The 13235-nt window shown below is 24.9% G+C and overlaps 6 protein-coding genes across 6 annotated transcripts; 4 read left to right on the top strand and 2 right to left on the bottom strand.

Annotated features, from left to right (window-relative positions):
• Positions 1–1173: 1173 nt before the first annotated feature.
• DICPUDRAFT_152332 (chloride channel protein) lies at positions 1174–3798 on the bottom strand (the record flags this gene model as incomplete). The annotated part of the gene is made up of 6 exons (XM_003288099.1): positions 1174–1322; positions 1390–2233; positions 2302–2445; positions 2516–3261; positions 3330–3462; positions 3532–3798. 6 exons carry the CDS (start codon positions 3796–3798, stop codon positions 1174–1176), a joined length of 2283 nt encoding a protein of 760 aa, XP_003288147.1.
• Positions 3799–4409: 611 nt separating this feature from the next.
• DICPUDRAFT_152333 (uncharacterized protein) lies at positions 4410–5904 on the top strand (the record flags this gene model as incomplete). Its single annotated transcript, XM_003288078.1, has 3 exons — positions 4410–4580; positions 4647–5293; positions 5355–5904. The coding sequence occupies 3 exons, from the start codon at positions 4410–4412 to the stop codon at positions 5902–5904; spliced, it is 1368 nt and encodes a 455-aa protein (XP_003288126.1).
• Positions 5905–5966: 62 nt separating this feature from the next.
• DICPUDRAFT_97929 (uncharacterized protein) lies at positions 5967–7754 on the bottom strand (the record flags this gene model as incomplete). The annotated part of the gene is made up of 1 exon (XM_003288100.1): positions 5967–7754. One exon carries the CDS (start codon positions 7752–7754, stop codon positions 5982–5984), a length of 1773 nt encoding a protein of 590 aa, XP_003288148.1. The 3' UTR covers positions 5967–5981.
• Positions 7755–8329: 575 nt separating this feature from the next.
• On the top strand, positions 8330–9793 carry DICPUDRAFT_78950 (uncharacterized protein; the record flags this gene model as incomplete). The annotated part of the gene is made up of 2 exons (XM_003288079.1): positions 8330–8406; positions 8491–9793. 2 exons carry the CDS (start codon positions 8330–8332, stop codon positions 9791–9793), a joined length of 1380 nt encoding a protein of 459 aa, XP_003288127.1.
• A 1803-nt stretch (positions 9794–11596) lies between these two features.
• DICPUDRAFT_152336 (uncharacterized protein) lies at positions 11597–11803 on the top strand (the record flags this gene model as incomplete). The annotated part of the gene is made up of 1 exon (XM_003288080.1): positions 11597–11803. One exon carries the CDS (start codon positions 11597–11599, stop codon positions 11801–11803), a length of 207 nt encoding a protein of 68 aa, XP_003288128.1.
• A 711-nt stretch (positions 11804–12514) lies between these two features.
• DICPUDRAFT_152337 (uncharacterized protein) lies at positions 12515–13018 on the top strand (the record flags this gene model as incomplete). The annotated part of the gene is made up of 1 exon (XM_003288081.1): positions 12515–13018. The coding sequence occupies one exon, from the start codon at positions 12515–12517 to the stop codon at positions 13016–13018; it is 504 nt and encodes a 167-aa protein (XP_003288129.1).
• Between the last annotated feature and the right edge of the window lie 217 nt (positions 13019–13235).

Genomic DNA, 13235 nt, shown 5'->3' on the forward strand with positions numbered 1-13235 from the left:
AACAAAAGAATTTACATCCAATGGCCAACACATCCAATAATATTAATTATCAAATGAAAAGAAAACCACAATATATTAAGGGTAATTTTGAAGATCAAGAATATGCATCACTTTCAAAAGAATATCCAAAATTAAATTATAATTTCTATTATGACCAAAATGATCAAAGAAAACAAGCACCTGCTTTTGCTCAACATCAACATCAACATCAACAAAAATCAAAAGATCAACAACAACAACAACCACAGCAACAACAACCACAGCAACAACCACAAAAACCACAAAAACAAAAGAAACCAAAACAAAAGAAAGGTGACCAAGAACAACAACCAGCTGAATCACAACAACCAGTTGAACCAGTTGACCCACAAGTTCTTAGACAACAAAATAAAACAAAGGATAGATTAAATTTAATTTATCAATCAATTGAATCTAACTCATTAGATGAATCACCATCAGCCAATAACAGTACTTCAGATCATAGTCCATCAACTAATCCATCAACAGTTTTACTCTTAAATGAAATGTTTAAAGGTGGTAATAACAAACAAGATGATGGTTCTCTACCAGCTCCACCACCACATCCATATTCAGGTTACCCATATCCACCACCAAGCTATGGATATCCACCACACGGTAATCCACCACCACCACCACCACATATGCCATACTCACCATATATGTATTACCCAGTTCATGGTCCACCACCACATATGCCATATCCACCACCACAATTTTCCCCCGAAGATCTTCAACAACCACAACAAAACGGTCAACAGCCACAACAAAATGGTCAACAACCACACCCAAAGAAAAAGAATCCAAAATTCAATAACAATAATAACCAAAACCAAAATCAACACAAACATCCAAAACAACCACAAAAAAATACCAAAGCACAATACGTACCAAAACAAGCTAATCAACAACAAAAAACACAAGATACTCAACAACAAAAAACACAAGATACTCAACAAGAACAAAAATAAATAAATAAATATACCCAGTTATCTTGAAATTTTTTTTTTTTTTTTTATAACATATTAATATTTTAAAACATTAATATACACATAAATAATTAAAAAGTGATTTTATTGAGTTATTATTTAAATTATGATTATTATAAAATATTTAAAATGTCATAATTTTTTAATTACTGATATAATATTATCTTTAAAGCATATCTTTTCTTGTTACAATTCCAACTACTTCGTTATTTATATCTATTACTGGTAAATGTCTTAAACCCATATTTCTAAAAAGTTTATAAGCTTCAACAAAACTAAAGGTATTATGGATCGTTATACCACTACTATTCATATCTTTACAAAATAGTTAGTATATATTATATTTTTGATTTTAATATTTTAAAATAAATTTATTACTTACAGGGTCTTAAATCTATATATGATTCTGATTCGTAGTAATCAAACTCCATTTCAGAAAGCTGTGGAGGTTTTTTTGATGTTTCTTTTTGAAATTGTTTAAAGTCGAAATTTTCATCGAGATATATTTCTTCACCGGTACCTCTATAGAAGACTCGGTTGAATAATAATACTAGTATATGGTCTCTGAGTATAATACCACGATATAGACGTTGATCACCTGTAATACCCCTGTTAATAACTGGAAAAGCATTATGGTTGTTATTATTTAAAACAGAAATTAAAGTTTTAACTTGACAAACCTCGGGTAATACTACAACATTTTTGCTCATTACATTTGTAATTCTAATGTTATTGGTTGAATGAGGTGGTAGAGTTTGAAGAAAGGGTATATACTTTTGCTCCATTAAATGTTCATATACAGATTCGTTAAAGAAATCACCAACCCATTTTGCTATCATTACAGCTAAAATAATTGGAACCAAATACTGTGTGCCTTCGGTTAGCTCTACCATAATTACTACAATACAAATAGTCATTCTACAATAACCTGCCATCATAGCAGCTGATCCAACTAATGCATAAATACTTGAATCTATACCAGTGAACCAAAGTGATAATAATTGACCAAAGAGTCTACCAAATCCAGCCCCAACCATCATCATTGGTACAAAAAGGCCACCAGCTACCCATAAACCACTTGACCATATTGAAAATACAAAGGAAATTACAGTAAAAACTACTAATGATGGTAATGTAAACATATTTAAAGTTCTAGAATATAATCTTCTTAATGCTTGATCTGGGTTACCAAATAATAATGAACCTAATTCACTGTACATACCATTCTATAAAAAAAAAAATAATAAATATTTGTTTTTAAATTTAATTAAAACTAGTTTTTAATTTTACTTACAGGACAGAAGAATTGTACCATTTCAGTATTTGATTGATCTTCACAAACGCTAGTTTCAATAATAATATTTGATTGATATCTACAGCCAAAAATAAATGAAGCATAGTAACAAATAATCGAAGTGCAAATACTAACAAATAATGCCTATATAAAAATAAATTAATTAGTACTATGTATTTGTTATACATTAAAATAATATTTATAAATTACTTACTTCGAATAATCTTAAAAATGGATTTTGTTTTAATTTTTCTTTACGCCATTTGTTTAAATGAATATTTAAAAATACAAAAGTTGCACCAAAGATACCACCTACTAAACCTAAAATACAAAAACATAAAAGTTCTGAATATCTATAAAGGTAAAGTCTTGAAAAACCAAAGGTTAAGAGACCAGAATCATGCATATCTGGTGAAGAACCCATACCTTGCAACAAGAAATTTGATGTAAATGTTGCAATCATACAGCAAAAAAAGGTTCTCCAGGTTAGTTGACGTGACCAAAATGATGATACTTCTTCTATACTAAATAACACACCTCCTATTGGAGCTCCAAAAGCTGCAGATATACCTGTTGCAGCACCTACTGAAATGAAATCACGTTTATCTCTATCATTTCTATAGTTTAGGAATAAATCAGGATAAAAACCTAAAGTTGATGATTTAAATTGACTAATAGCGGCACCTACTGCTGAACCAATATGAATCATTGGCCCCTCTGGACCAACAAATAAACCTGATGAATATGATAATATTAACGATATAATTTTTCCAAACAATGATCTAAAACCTAGTGATTCTGGTACTTTAACACCATTTAAATATCCTTTAACCTCTGGTATACCACTCGAACTTGCCAATGGTCCTGCTACAATAACCATTAAACATGATAAACATACAAATAATAAATTTATACCTGAAAATGTTAAAAATGCTTCTGACTGTAATCCTTTTGAAACGTCTATATTATTAAAGTTTATAAGTAAAATAATACCACTAAATATAATTTATAAAAGTAATAAAACCTACAATAATTTGTGTAATGAAATTTTAAACCTTGTAATAATTGTACAACTGTTTTAATAATATAAGCTATGCATCCAACAATAATTCCTAAAAATAAACATATTATCCATTTTCCAAATGTTTTTTTTAAATGAAACTAAATTTAAATTAATAAATATATATTTAAAGATTTAATGTTTGTATGTATTTATGTGTGTGTTCTTACTCCTTTTGTGGTTTTTTCAAATTCTGCTCTTTGTAATAAATTATCATTTACTGTAAAATTTAAACTCTGTATATTTTTCATTTTCTGTTTTTCTAAAGGTGACAGTCTATGATTCCTTCTTCTGTGTGTCACTGATGTATTTGTGCTCATTTCTGTCGTTGAGTTTATAATTTCTGGTCTGATTTTCCACGGATCAAATACCATTGATGATTGCCCATCTATATCTTGGACTCTATCAGCCAATGGTTTATTTAATGATGATCCCATTGTTTATATATTTTATTTTTTTAATTTATTTTATAAATATTTGTACAATCTATATTAATATATATATTATTATTATATCCATAAATGTAAAAAATCAAAAAACAAAAAAGACGATATTTAATAAATTGCGTATAACAAAAAAAAATAAAATAAAAAAATAAAAATTGAAATAAAAAAAAAAAAAAAAATTTAAATTTAAAAAAAAAAAAAAAAAAAAAAAAAAACCTTCAAAAAATTTTTTCAAAAAAAAAAAAAAAAAAAAATTTTTCCTGGGGGTAAAGGTATTTCAAAAAAAATTTTTTCTAAAAGAAAAAAAATATTTATGGTTTTTGGAATAAAAGGGTTCCTAAAAACCAGAAAAAAAATTTTTTAATATTTTTTTTTTTTTTTTTTTTTTTATAAAATTTTATTTTATTTTTTTTTATTTTAATTTATTTTTTTAAAAATTTTTTTTTCTAATTTATTTGAGAATTATATATATAATCTCACACATCCACACACAAAAATAAACCTTTCTTTTCCTTTTTTTTTTTTTTTTTTTTTTCAATATATTTTTCGATTACATTTATGGATATATAAATAATAATAATAAAAAAAAAAAAAAAACAAGAATGGAATTTCACTACGAATCTTTTTTTCAATCTAAAGATGAAAACAATAACGACAATAACCACAACAACAACAGTAATAGCAATAACGATAGCGAAAATAGTAGTTTGAATACATTCTCATCAAGTCTTTGGGGATCATTTTCTTCAATAGTAGACACTGTTAAACAAAAAGTAAATATAATTTTAATTTTTTTAACATTTAAACCAAATTTATATTAACCAAAATTTTTTATTTAGTCCGAGGTTATAATAAATACATATAAAGACGACAATCAAGCTACCGATAATAATAGTAGTAATAATGAAAATATAGTGAATAATAACACCAATAATAGCATTAATAATTTATTTTCATCCCCACTTTTAACAAATTTTTCAAAAGTCAAAGATAAAATTTCTGTTGGTTTTAATAATTTTATTCAAGAGTATCCATCAATGAATGAGGATGATGCAGATTTAGAAAAGGATGAGTTTGATATTGATTCCTCATTGGTTGGAGATTCATTTAATTATTTAATTCCAAAAAATAATAAAGAATCTAATAATAGTAACAATAATAGCAATAGTAGTAATAGCAATAATAATAATAATAATAACACTAATAATAACAATCAATCAAATAATACTGAAACCAATACAAACACAACACCAATTAAAAAAGAAGTATCTTATACAATTGACCAAAATGAAATAAATCAATATTTAAAAGATCCAACTCAAGATGGTTATAAAGAATATAAACAAAATTTTATAATTTCAAATCATAAAGAAAACATTGTCAGTTTATTAACAAGTAAAAATCATCACTATAGAAATCTTTATAATCATTTAGTTCCAAATTATATTAATGAAATTGATTTTTGGTGTCGTTATTTCTTTATAGAGTAAGTATGCAATTAAAAAAAAAACTTTACAATTTTTTTATATTAATTTTTAAATTTTTAGGGATATTAAAATAAAATATCATAAATTATTAAATCAAGATGACGATGATGAGGTAAATTGGGATGATAATGATGATGTAGAACAAGAGCAAGAACAAAAAGAACAGGAAAAAGAAGAATCAGAATCAAATACTGAAACCAAAATAGAAGATGAAGAATTAAATAAAGAAAACAATAATTTTGAAAGTACAGAAAAAAATATCGATACAGAAGAATCCGAAGAATCAGAAGAATCAGAAGAACCAGAGCATCCAATACAACAAGAGCAACAAGAACAACAAGAACAACAAGAACAATTAGAAAAATCACAACCAGAACAACCACAACAACCACAACAACCACAATCACAACCAGAGCAATCAAAAGAAACAGAGCAACCAGAACAAATTTTAAAAAACAATGTACATAATGATTATACTATTCAACAACAATCACCACAAGAACAAAGCTTAAGAAGAAAAGTGGGATCAACTGGTGAACTTAATGACTGGGAATTAATGAAATCACAATCATCATCTGAAGATGGTGAAGAATGGTCCAACTGGGAATAGATAAATTAGTACAAGTTATAATTTTTTAAAATGAAAAAAATAATTTAAAATAAAAGTTTTTTATATTAAAATCGTCTTTATAGTTTATTTATTAATTTAATAAATTGGAAAAATATTGGGTCGCAAGAATCAATAAATTTGGTGTCACCCAATTCACAGTTAATTGTTTTTAATTTATAAAAGTTGTATTCTTTGTTATTATTTATAGAAGTTGTTATTTTAGGTAAACCAAAGTTAATTGTTATGGTTTCTAAATTTTGAAAATGTTCTAAATTTATTATTTGGTTGTACCCAAAATTTAAAACTAGCGTCTTGATTTGATTTGAGATTAGTAAGTCGTTGAAATTATAATCTGTTTTATGAATTTTATTGTACTCCAAGTAATCCAAATGCTTCAGTTTCTCTAATGGTAGTGATGAAAGGTCCTTTTTGAATGAGGTTGGGATGTATAGCTGGCGAATTTGGTCAAGATTCGATTCATATGATTCTATTACTTTGTTGATATTGTAACACTTGACAAAGGTGTTTTCATTTTTTAATTTTAATAAATGTTCATATTTATCATTCCTTATTTCCAATAGTTCCACTGATGGAGGTATTGATGTTTCTGATAATTTCTTGTTGAAGATGAACCCAAACAAAACGGTTTTCAAACACCCAGAGCGAGAGAGTGTGTTTTCACCTATTGTATTATTAAAAGAGCCAAAATCGATATAAGATAAAGTTTCTGGAAGTATATTCTCCCCTAAATGGTGACCATCGTTCTGAAATGACCCATTTGGAAATGTTAATGAAGTTAATGCTGGAGGTAAATGGCCTGGTAGTAGTCTTTTATTAAATCCACCATATACGCATGTGTCAATATTTAAGAAGGTTAATGTCTTTAAACTATTGGGAAGAATTGAGCAACCGTCTGAATCTATTATACTATTACACTGAATTTCCAATGAATCTAATTGCTGTGGCAGTATGGGTGCTTCGTTGGTGTTTTTCATAGTTTCGACACCACATTCAATTGAAATATGAAGATGTTTTAAAGTTGATGGTAGTCGAAATGATAACTCTTTAACTTTAATTGAAAGACTGGTTAACGATTCGGGAAATTTGATATCATTAGGCACATTTAAACTATATATACTTTGAATGTTTAATTTTAGCAGACCATTTGGCAAAACATTAGAGTTGATTTTAAACTTTGATGGGTAATAACAGCTGTAAAAAAGCTCTAATAGGGATTCTGGTAATGAAGAATCTGGAGATGCCAATAAACTGGTATTTCCATCATCTGTAATAAAAAGTTTCTTTAGATTTTTGGGTAACATTTCTTTCGAAATTACCAGACCACTCGATTTCATAAGCTTTAGCTCCTTTAATGTGTCCATTGATCCCAAACAATCCTTTAGATCTTCATTAGATACATCCTCTAGACTATTTGTAAACCTTAATGTATGTAAATTACTTGCACATTTAATTGCTTTTAAAATTTTATTATTAAATGGTAGTTCTAATATCTTTATTGAATCTGGTATTACTGATTCTATCTCTTTAAATGATAATATCTTTACTGATTCTATATTTGGGGGTAACTGCTTTAGTTTGATTATATCTAAATCATTATTATTATTATCATTATCATTATCATGATCCCTTGTTATAAAATTACTATTTTTAAAATCTAAATCCACTTGATTTAAATACTCTTTATATTGATGATCTTTTAGACTCTTTAAACATAAAAATCTTCTTGTTGCATAAAAAATATTATACAATTTTAAAAAATATAATATTTTTTTTTTTAAATAAATATTATTAAATATTATTAAAAATAGATCATTATGGTTATATATCATAATTATAAATATGTGATTGATTGATTGTTTGTTTTATTAATATAATTTATTATAATGATTACCGATGTTGCAGTAATATTATTAATTTATATTTTATTTTATATGCGGTAAAAAAAGATATTTTTTTTCAAATAAAAAATTTAAGAAAATATTTTTTTATTAATTTTTTTAAAATTTTTTTTTTCAAAATTTTTACAAATTATTAAAAATAGAAATATTAAACCTAAAAATAAATATTTTTGGTGATTGTATTGATTTTATGATTAGAAATTATGAAACTAAAAAAAAAAAATAATAAATGTTGGATTTTTTTGGAGTGTCGAGTAATGATAATAGTTTAAACTTATTTTTATTAAAATTTTATTTTATTAGATTATTTTTAAAGGTTTTTTAAATAGATCTTTTTTTTGAAAAAAATATTTTTTTATTTTGTTATTGTAATAGTGGTTTTTTTGTAATTTAAATTTTGCACAAAATTGGTTGGCTCTTTAAATGATTTTTTTTTTGGGAATTTTTTTAAATTTTGATGAAATATATTTTTAATTTTTTATTTTTTTTATTTTTTAATATTAATAATGGATAGGCTGCTATCATCTCTTATTAACTTTCGTGTAAATGAAGAGTTAGAAAATAGTAGTAATATTAGTGATAGGTAAGTACAATACAATAAATATAAATAATAGATTAATTAAAAGCATGTTAATTGGTGTTTTCTCTTTTTAACTATTTTTTATAGATTATTATATAAAGTTTGGAATAACAAAATAATAAGAGTTGAAATTTATAAACATATTTTAAAGTTTATTGAACATAGGGTTGTAGTTCTTGATAAATCACTTTATGACCAGTTTACAGATAAATCATATATAACAAGACTTAAATGGTGTAGTGACCTACTACCAGATACAAGTGAATTTCCACCATTTTTGACACATTTATATTTGCACAGTTTTTCTAAAGAGTTAACTCAAACTTTACCAAATACAATTACTACACTTATATTCGGTGATGATTTTAACCAAAATATTCCAGACGGCACATTACCAACTAGTCTCACATCACTTACATTCGGTCGTTATATTTCTAAATTTAACAAAGAATTTGGCACATTACCAAATAGTCTCACAACACTCACATTCGGTTTTTGGTTTAACCAAGAAATTAAATCTGGCTCATTACCAAATAGTCTCACAACCCTCACATTCGGTTTTTATTTTAACCAAGTAATTCTACCCAACTCATTACCAAATAGTCTCACAACACTCACATTCGGTGATAGTTTTAACCAAGTAGTTCCACCCGGATCATTACCAAATAGTCTTACAACACTCACATTTGGTAAATGTTTTAACCAAGTATATCCACCCGGCACATTACCAAATAGTCTCACAACACTCACATTTGGTTCTTCATTTAACCATGTAGTTCTACCCGACACATTACCAAATAGTCTCACAACACTCACATTCGGTGATAGCTTTAACCAAGTAATTCTACCCGGATCATTACCAAATAGTCTCACAACACTCACATTCGGTGATGATTTTAACAAATTAATTCTACCCGGCTCATTACCAAATAGTCTTACAACACTCACATTTGGTCATTATTTTAATAAAGTAGTTCTACCCGACCAATTACCCAACAGTCTCACAACACTCACATTCGGTTTTTATTTTAACCAAGTAGTTACACCCGGCACATTACCAAATAGTCTCACAACACTCACATTCGGTAATCGTTTTAACAAAGTAGTTCTACCCGACCAATTACCCAACAGTCTTACAACACTCACATTTGGTTCTTCATTTAACCAAGTAGTTCTACCCGGCTCATTACCAAACAGTCTCACAACACTCATATTCGATTATCATTTTAACCAAACTATTTCACCTGGCACATTACCAGATAGTCTCACTACACTCATATTCGGTGAAAAATTTAACAAAGTAATTCCACCCGACACATTACCAAATAGTCTCACAACACTCACATTTGGTTATGATTTTAACCAAGTAATTCCATCAACAAATCCATAATCAAAGTTAATTAAAGCCACAACATTTAGATCAACAACAAGTCAATCAAGAACCAGTAAAGCAACAAGTGGAGAAAGAACAACAATCATTTCCATCAAATCAAATATTAACACTACAACCATTAACTTAACAAGAAGAACAAAAACCAATTCTACCACAAGCCCAACAATTTTTTAATTTTAGATTTTAAAAAATTGTATTTCTAGCAAATACTAAATATTAACAACAACAACAGCAATACAATTTAAAATAAAACAAAATAAAATAAAATATTTTAAAAGAAAAAAATTTTATTTATTTTTAATTATAACCAAGATTCTTTAATAAATTTTTTAATTTTTTCAAAAGAAGTTTTCTATATTTGTGTTCGATTTAAATTTATAAAATATTTGAAGTTTTATTTTTAATTAAAAAATTATAAAAATTCAAATTATTTTTTATTTTTTTTTATCATTCACACCAAACCATTAGAAATTTTTTTTTTATACATATACTTCTGGTATATCATTTTAAAGATAACGTTAACAGATCACAAAGAAAATGTTGAGAAAAAACATTCTTTGTGATCTGTTAACGTATCTTTAAAGTGATAGACTAGATTAGCTTTATATAAAAAAGTTGGTGTGGGAAAAAAAAATATTGTGATTGTGCGAAGATTATAAAATAAAAAATAAAAATAAAAAAAATTGGTGAAAAAGAAAAAAAATTAACAAAGTTTTTTTATATGAATTTGGCAGAAAAAGAAAAAACAATAAATTATTGGCAGTTCCTACAATAACCGCAACAACAATTTATCGTGAATACATTACTCAATGATGACATGATTTATAATAGTTTTTTATTTTTTAATATTTATTAATTTTTAACTAAAAAACTGATGATAACAACAAAAAAAATACAATTATTAAATAATTTGTTTTATAATAAATTATGATGAAATAATGTTGATGTCAAAGGTGATTTGTAAGTTATTATTTGTTGATTATTTATTTATTATAATATTCCATACAATAATAAATTTTGGTTACAATATTGTATTGTAATCAAAATTTATTGTTGTATAGAGTATTATAATAAATAAATAAACTTAATATAAATAACTATTTAAGATAAAATAACAAAGTAAATTCCAATTGGTTAACTTCATATTTTACTGTATAAAAGTTTAAATAATAATTTATAAATAAAAAAACTCTTTAAATAAAAAAATTAAAAAAAAAAATGAAAAATTTTATTAACCATTTTTTTATTTCACTACTATCACTGATATAAATTTGTTTGTTTAAAAGATTGTTATTTTCATAATTGATATTTTATTTATTTTGATATATAAATTTAATTTTTTTATAATACATTTTTTTATTTTTAAAAAAATATATTTTAAAAAAAAAAAAAAAAAAAAAAAAAAAATTTAACAAATCTCTAAATATCATTATTTTTAATATATATATTTTAAAACATATATATATTAAAAATAATAATAATTTTTTATTTTAATACTAGAATTTTTTTTCTTTATTTATTTTTTAACCAAAATGTGTTAATTTAATTTTATAAATTCGTCTTGTTGTTATAAATTATTTCTTCAAACGATTTATCTTTCACAAATTTACCAATTTATAAAAAAAAAAAATTTAATTTTCATTTCAATAAAAAACAAACTATATATATTAAAAAGATAAAACTATATTACAAAATGTCAATTATTAGTAAAAATTTATAAATATATAGTTTTAAAATTTATTTAAATATTAACTTTTGTTTTTATTTTATTTTTCATTTTTCATAGAATCTATTTCATCAATGAACCCAGTTAACGGTGCCTTATCTAAATCAATGTTAGGCTCATCTGGAAATGTCTCATTCTCTGATAATGAATCAGCTTGGTTTGGTAATAGCTTAGGTGGCAGTTCATGTGGTTTCAATCCATGCTTTAACCCATGCAGTGGTAACACTAACATTATCAATATTGATATCGATATTGGTCATCGTCGTAGAAGATGTTGTTAATTTTACTCTAAAACTATATAACACATGTATTTAAATAAACAACCCTAAAATGATTTAAATTTAAAATATTTAGTCTTTTTTATTAAAAAATAATCTAACCTCTTCTTTATTAAATAATTGCTGTTTTAATGAAATGCATTTTTCTTGTAATGTATTTCATGGTCGATCTTTTCCCTGCTGTTTACATCACTCAATGATGATATGAATAATAATCATTTTTTTTTTAATATTTTTTAATAATCATTATTTAAATAATTATTATTCCTATTTATTTTAATTCAGTTCTAAATATAATGAATAATTATAATAAATAGGTTTTTTCTTTTTTTTATTATTTTTTTTGTTAAACCATTTTTTTTTCAAATGTAAATATAATGTTTTGGGTATCATTTGAAAGAAAATTAAATAAAAAATCTGAATCAAATAAAAAAACTATTAATCATAAATAAAAAAGGTACATATACATAATCTAAACAAAAATCTATATTTTTTCCTTATTATTATTTTTTATAATAATTTTCAAACAGTTCTTTTTGTTTTTTTTTTTATTTTTTATAATTTATATTTTTTTTTATTTTTTTTTTATTCCAACAACTTTATAATTTTTTTATTTTTTTTAATTTCAATAATAATTTTTTTACAAATAATAATAATTTTTTATAACCTATTAAAAAAAAACATATTTATTAATTATAATTATTACAGGATAATATGGATAACGCAGAAAGAATAAGAATTTTGGTAGGTCTAGAAAATAGATTAGCAAGATTCCAACAACCAAACCAAGGTGCAAGAAGAGCTGAGATCAGGCGTTTACTTGAAATAGAAAGAAGAAGAGAAAGATTCAGACAGCTAAATGAATCTGCCAATGGTAACTCAACTGAGCTCCCACCACCACCACCACCACCACCATCAACCCCACAAAATGAACTTCATAGAGACGAGGATATGAAGTGCATTAAATGTAATCTCGTTATCACCGAGGGATTACATTCCAATTTTGAATGTAAGTGTCAAAAGCTTGCAAAGGCACTTATTGGTTATAGAGCTGGTGTTTTATCAAGTACCCAAAGAAGAAGGGTTAGAATTTTAATTGGTAATATACAATCATTACCAAACTTAAATTCCACTGGTTTTGGAAATAATTCAAACCAAATCAACATTGAAAACTTTTTGGAAAATATTAATAATTATAATAATAATATAAAACAATAATAATAATTATATATATATAGGTTTTTTAAAAGGGAAATATAATAAAAAATAAAAAATTATAATTTAATTTTAACTTTTCTTTCATTTAAATATCTTCTTTTCTTTTCTTTATTTATAATTTTTAATTCCTGAATTTATAAGTTCTGTACTCTAGAAGATGGTTTGGCAAGTGAAGTTGGTTGTACTGCAGATATATTTATATCTCCAAACTGTTATG

This window comes from Dictyostelium purpureum, assembly GCF_000190715.1.
Source record: "Dictyostelium purpureum unplaced genomic scaffold DICPUscaffold_123, whole genome shotgun sequence".
Taxonomy (NCBI): domain Eukaryota; phylum Evosea; class Eumycetozoa; order Dictyosteliales; family Dictyosteliaceae; genus Dictyostelium; species Dictyostelium purpureum.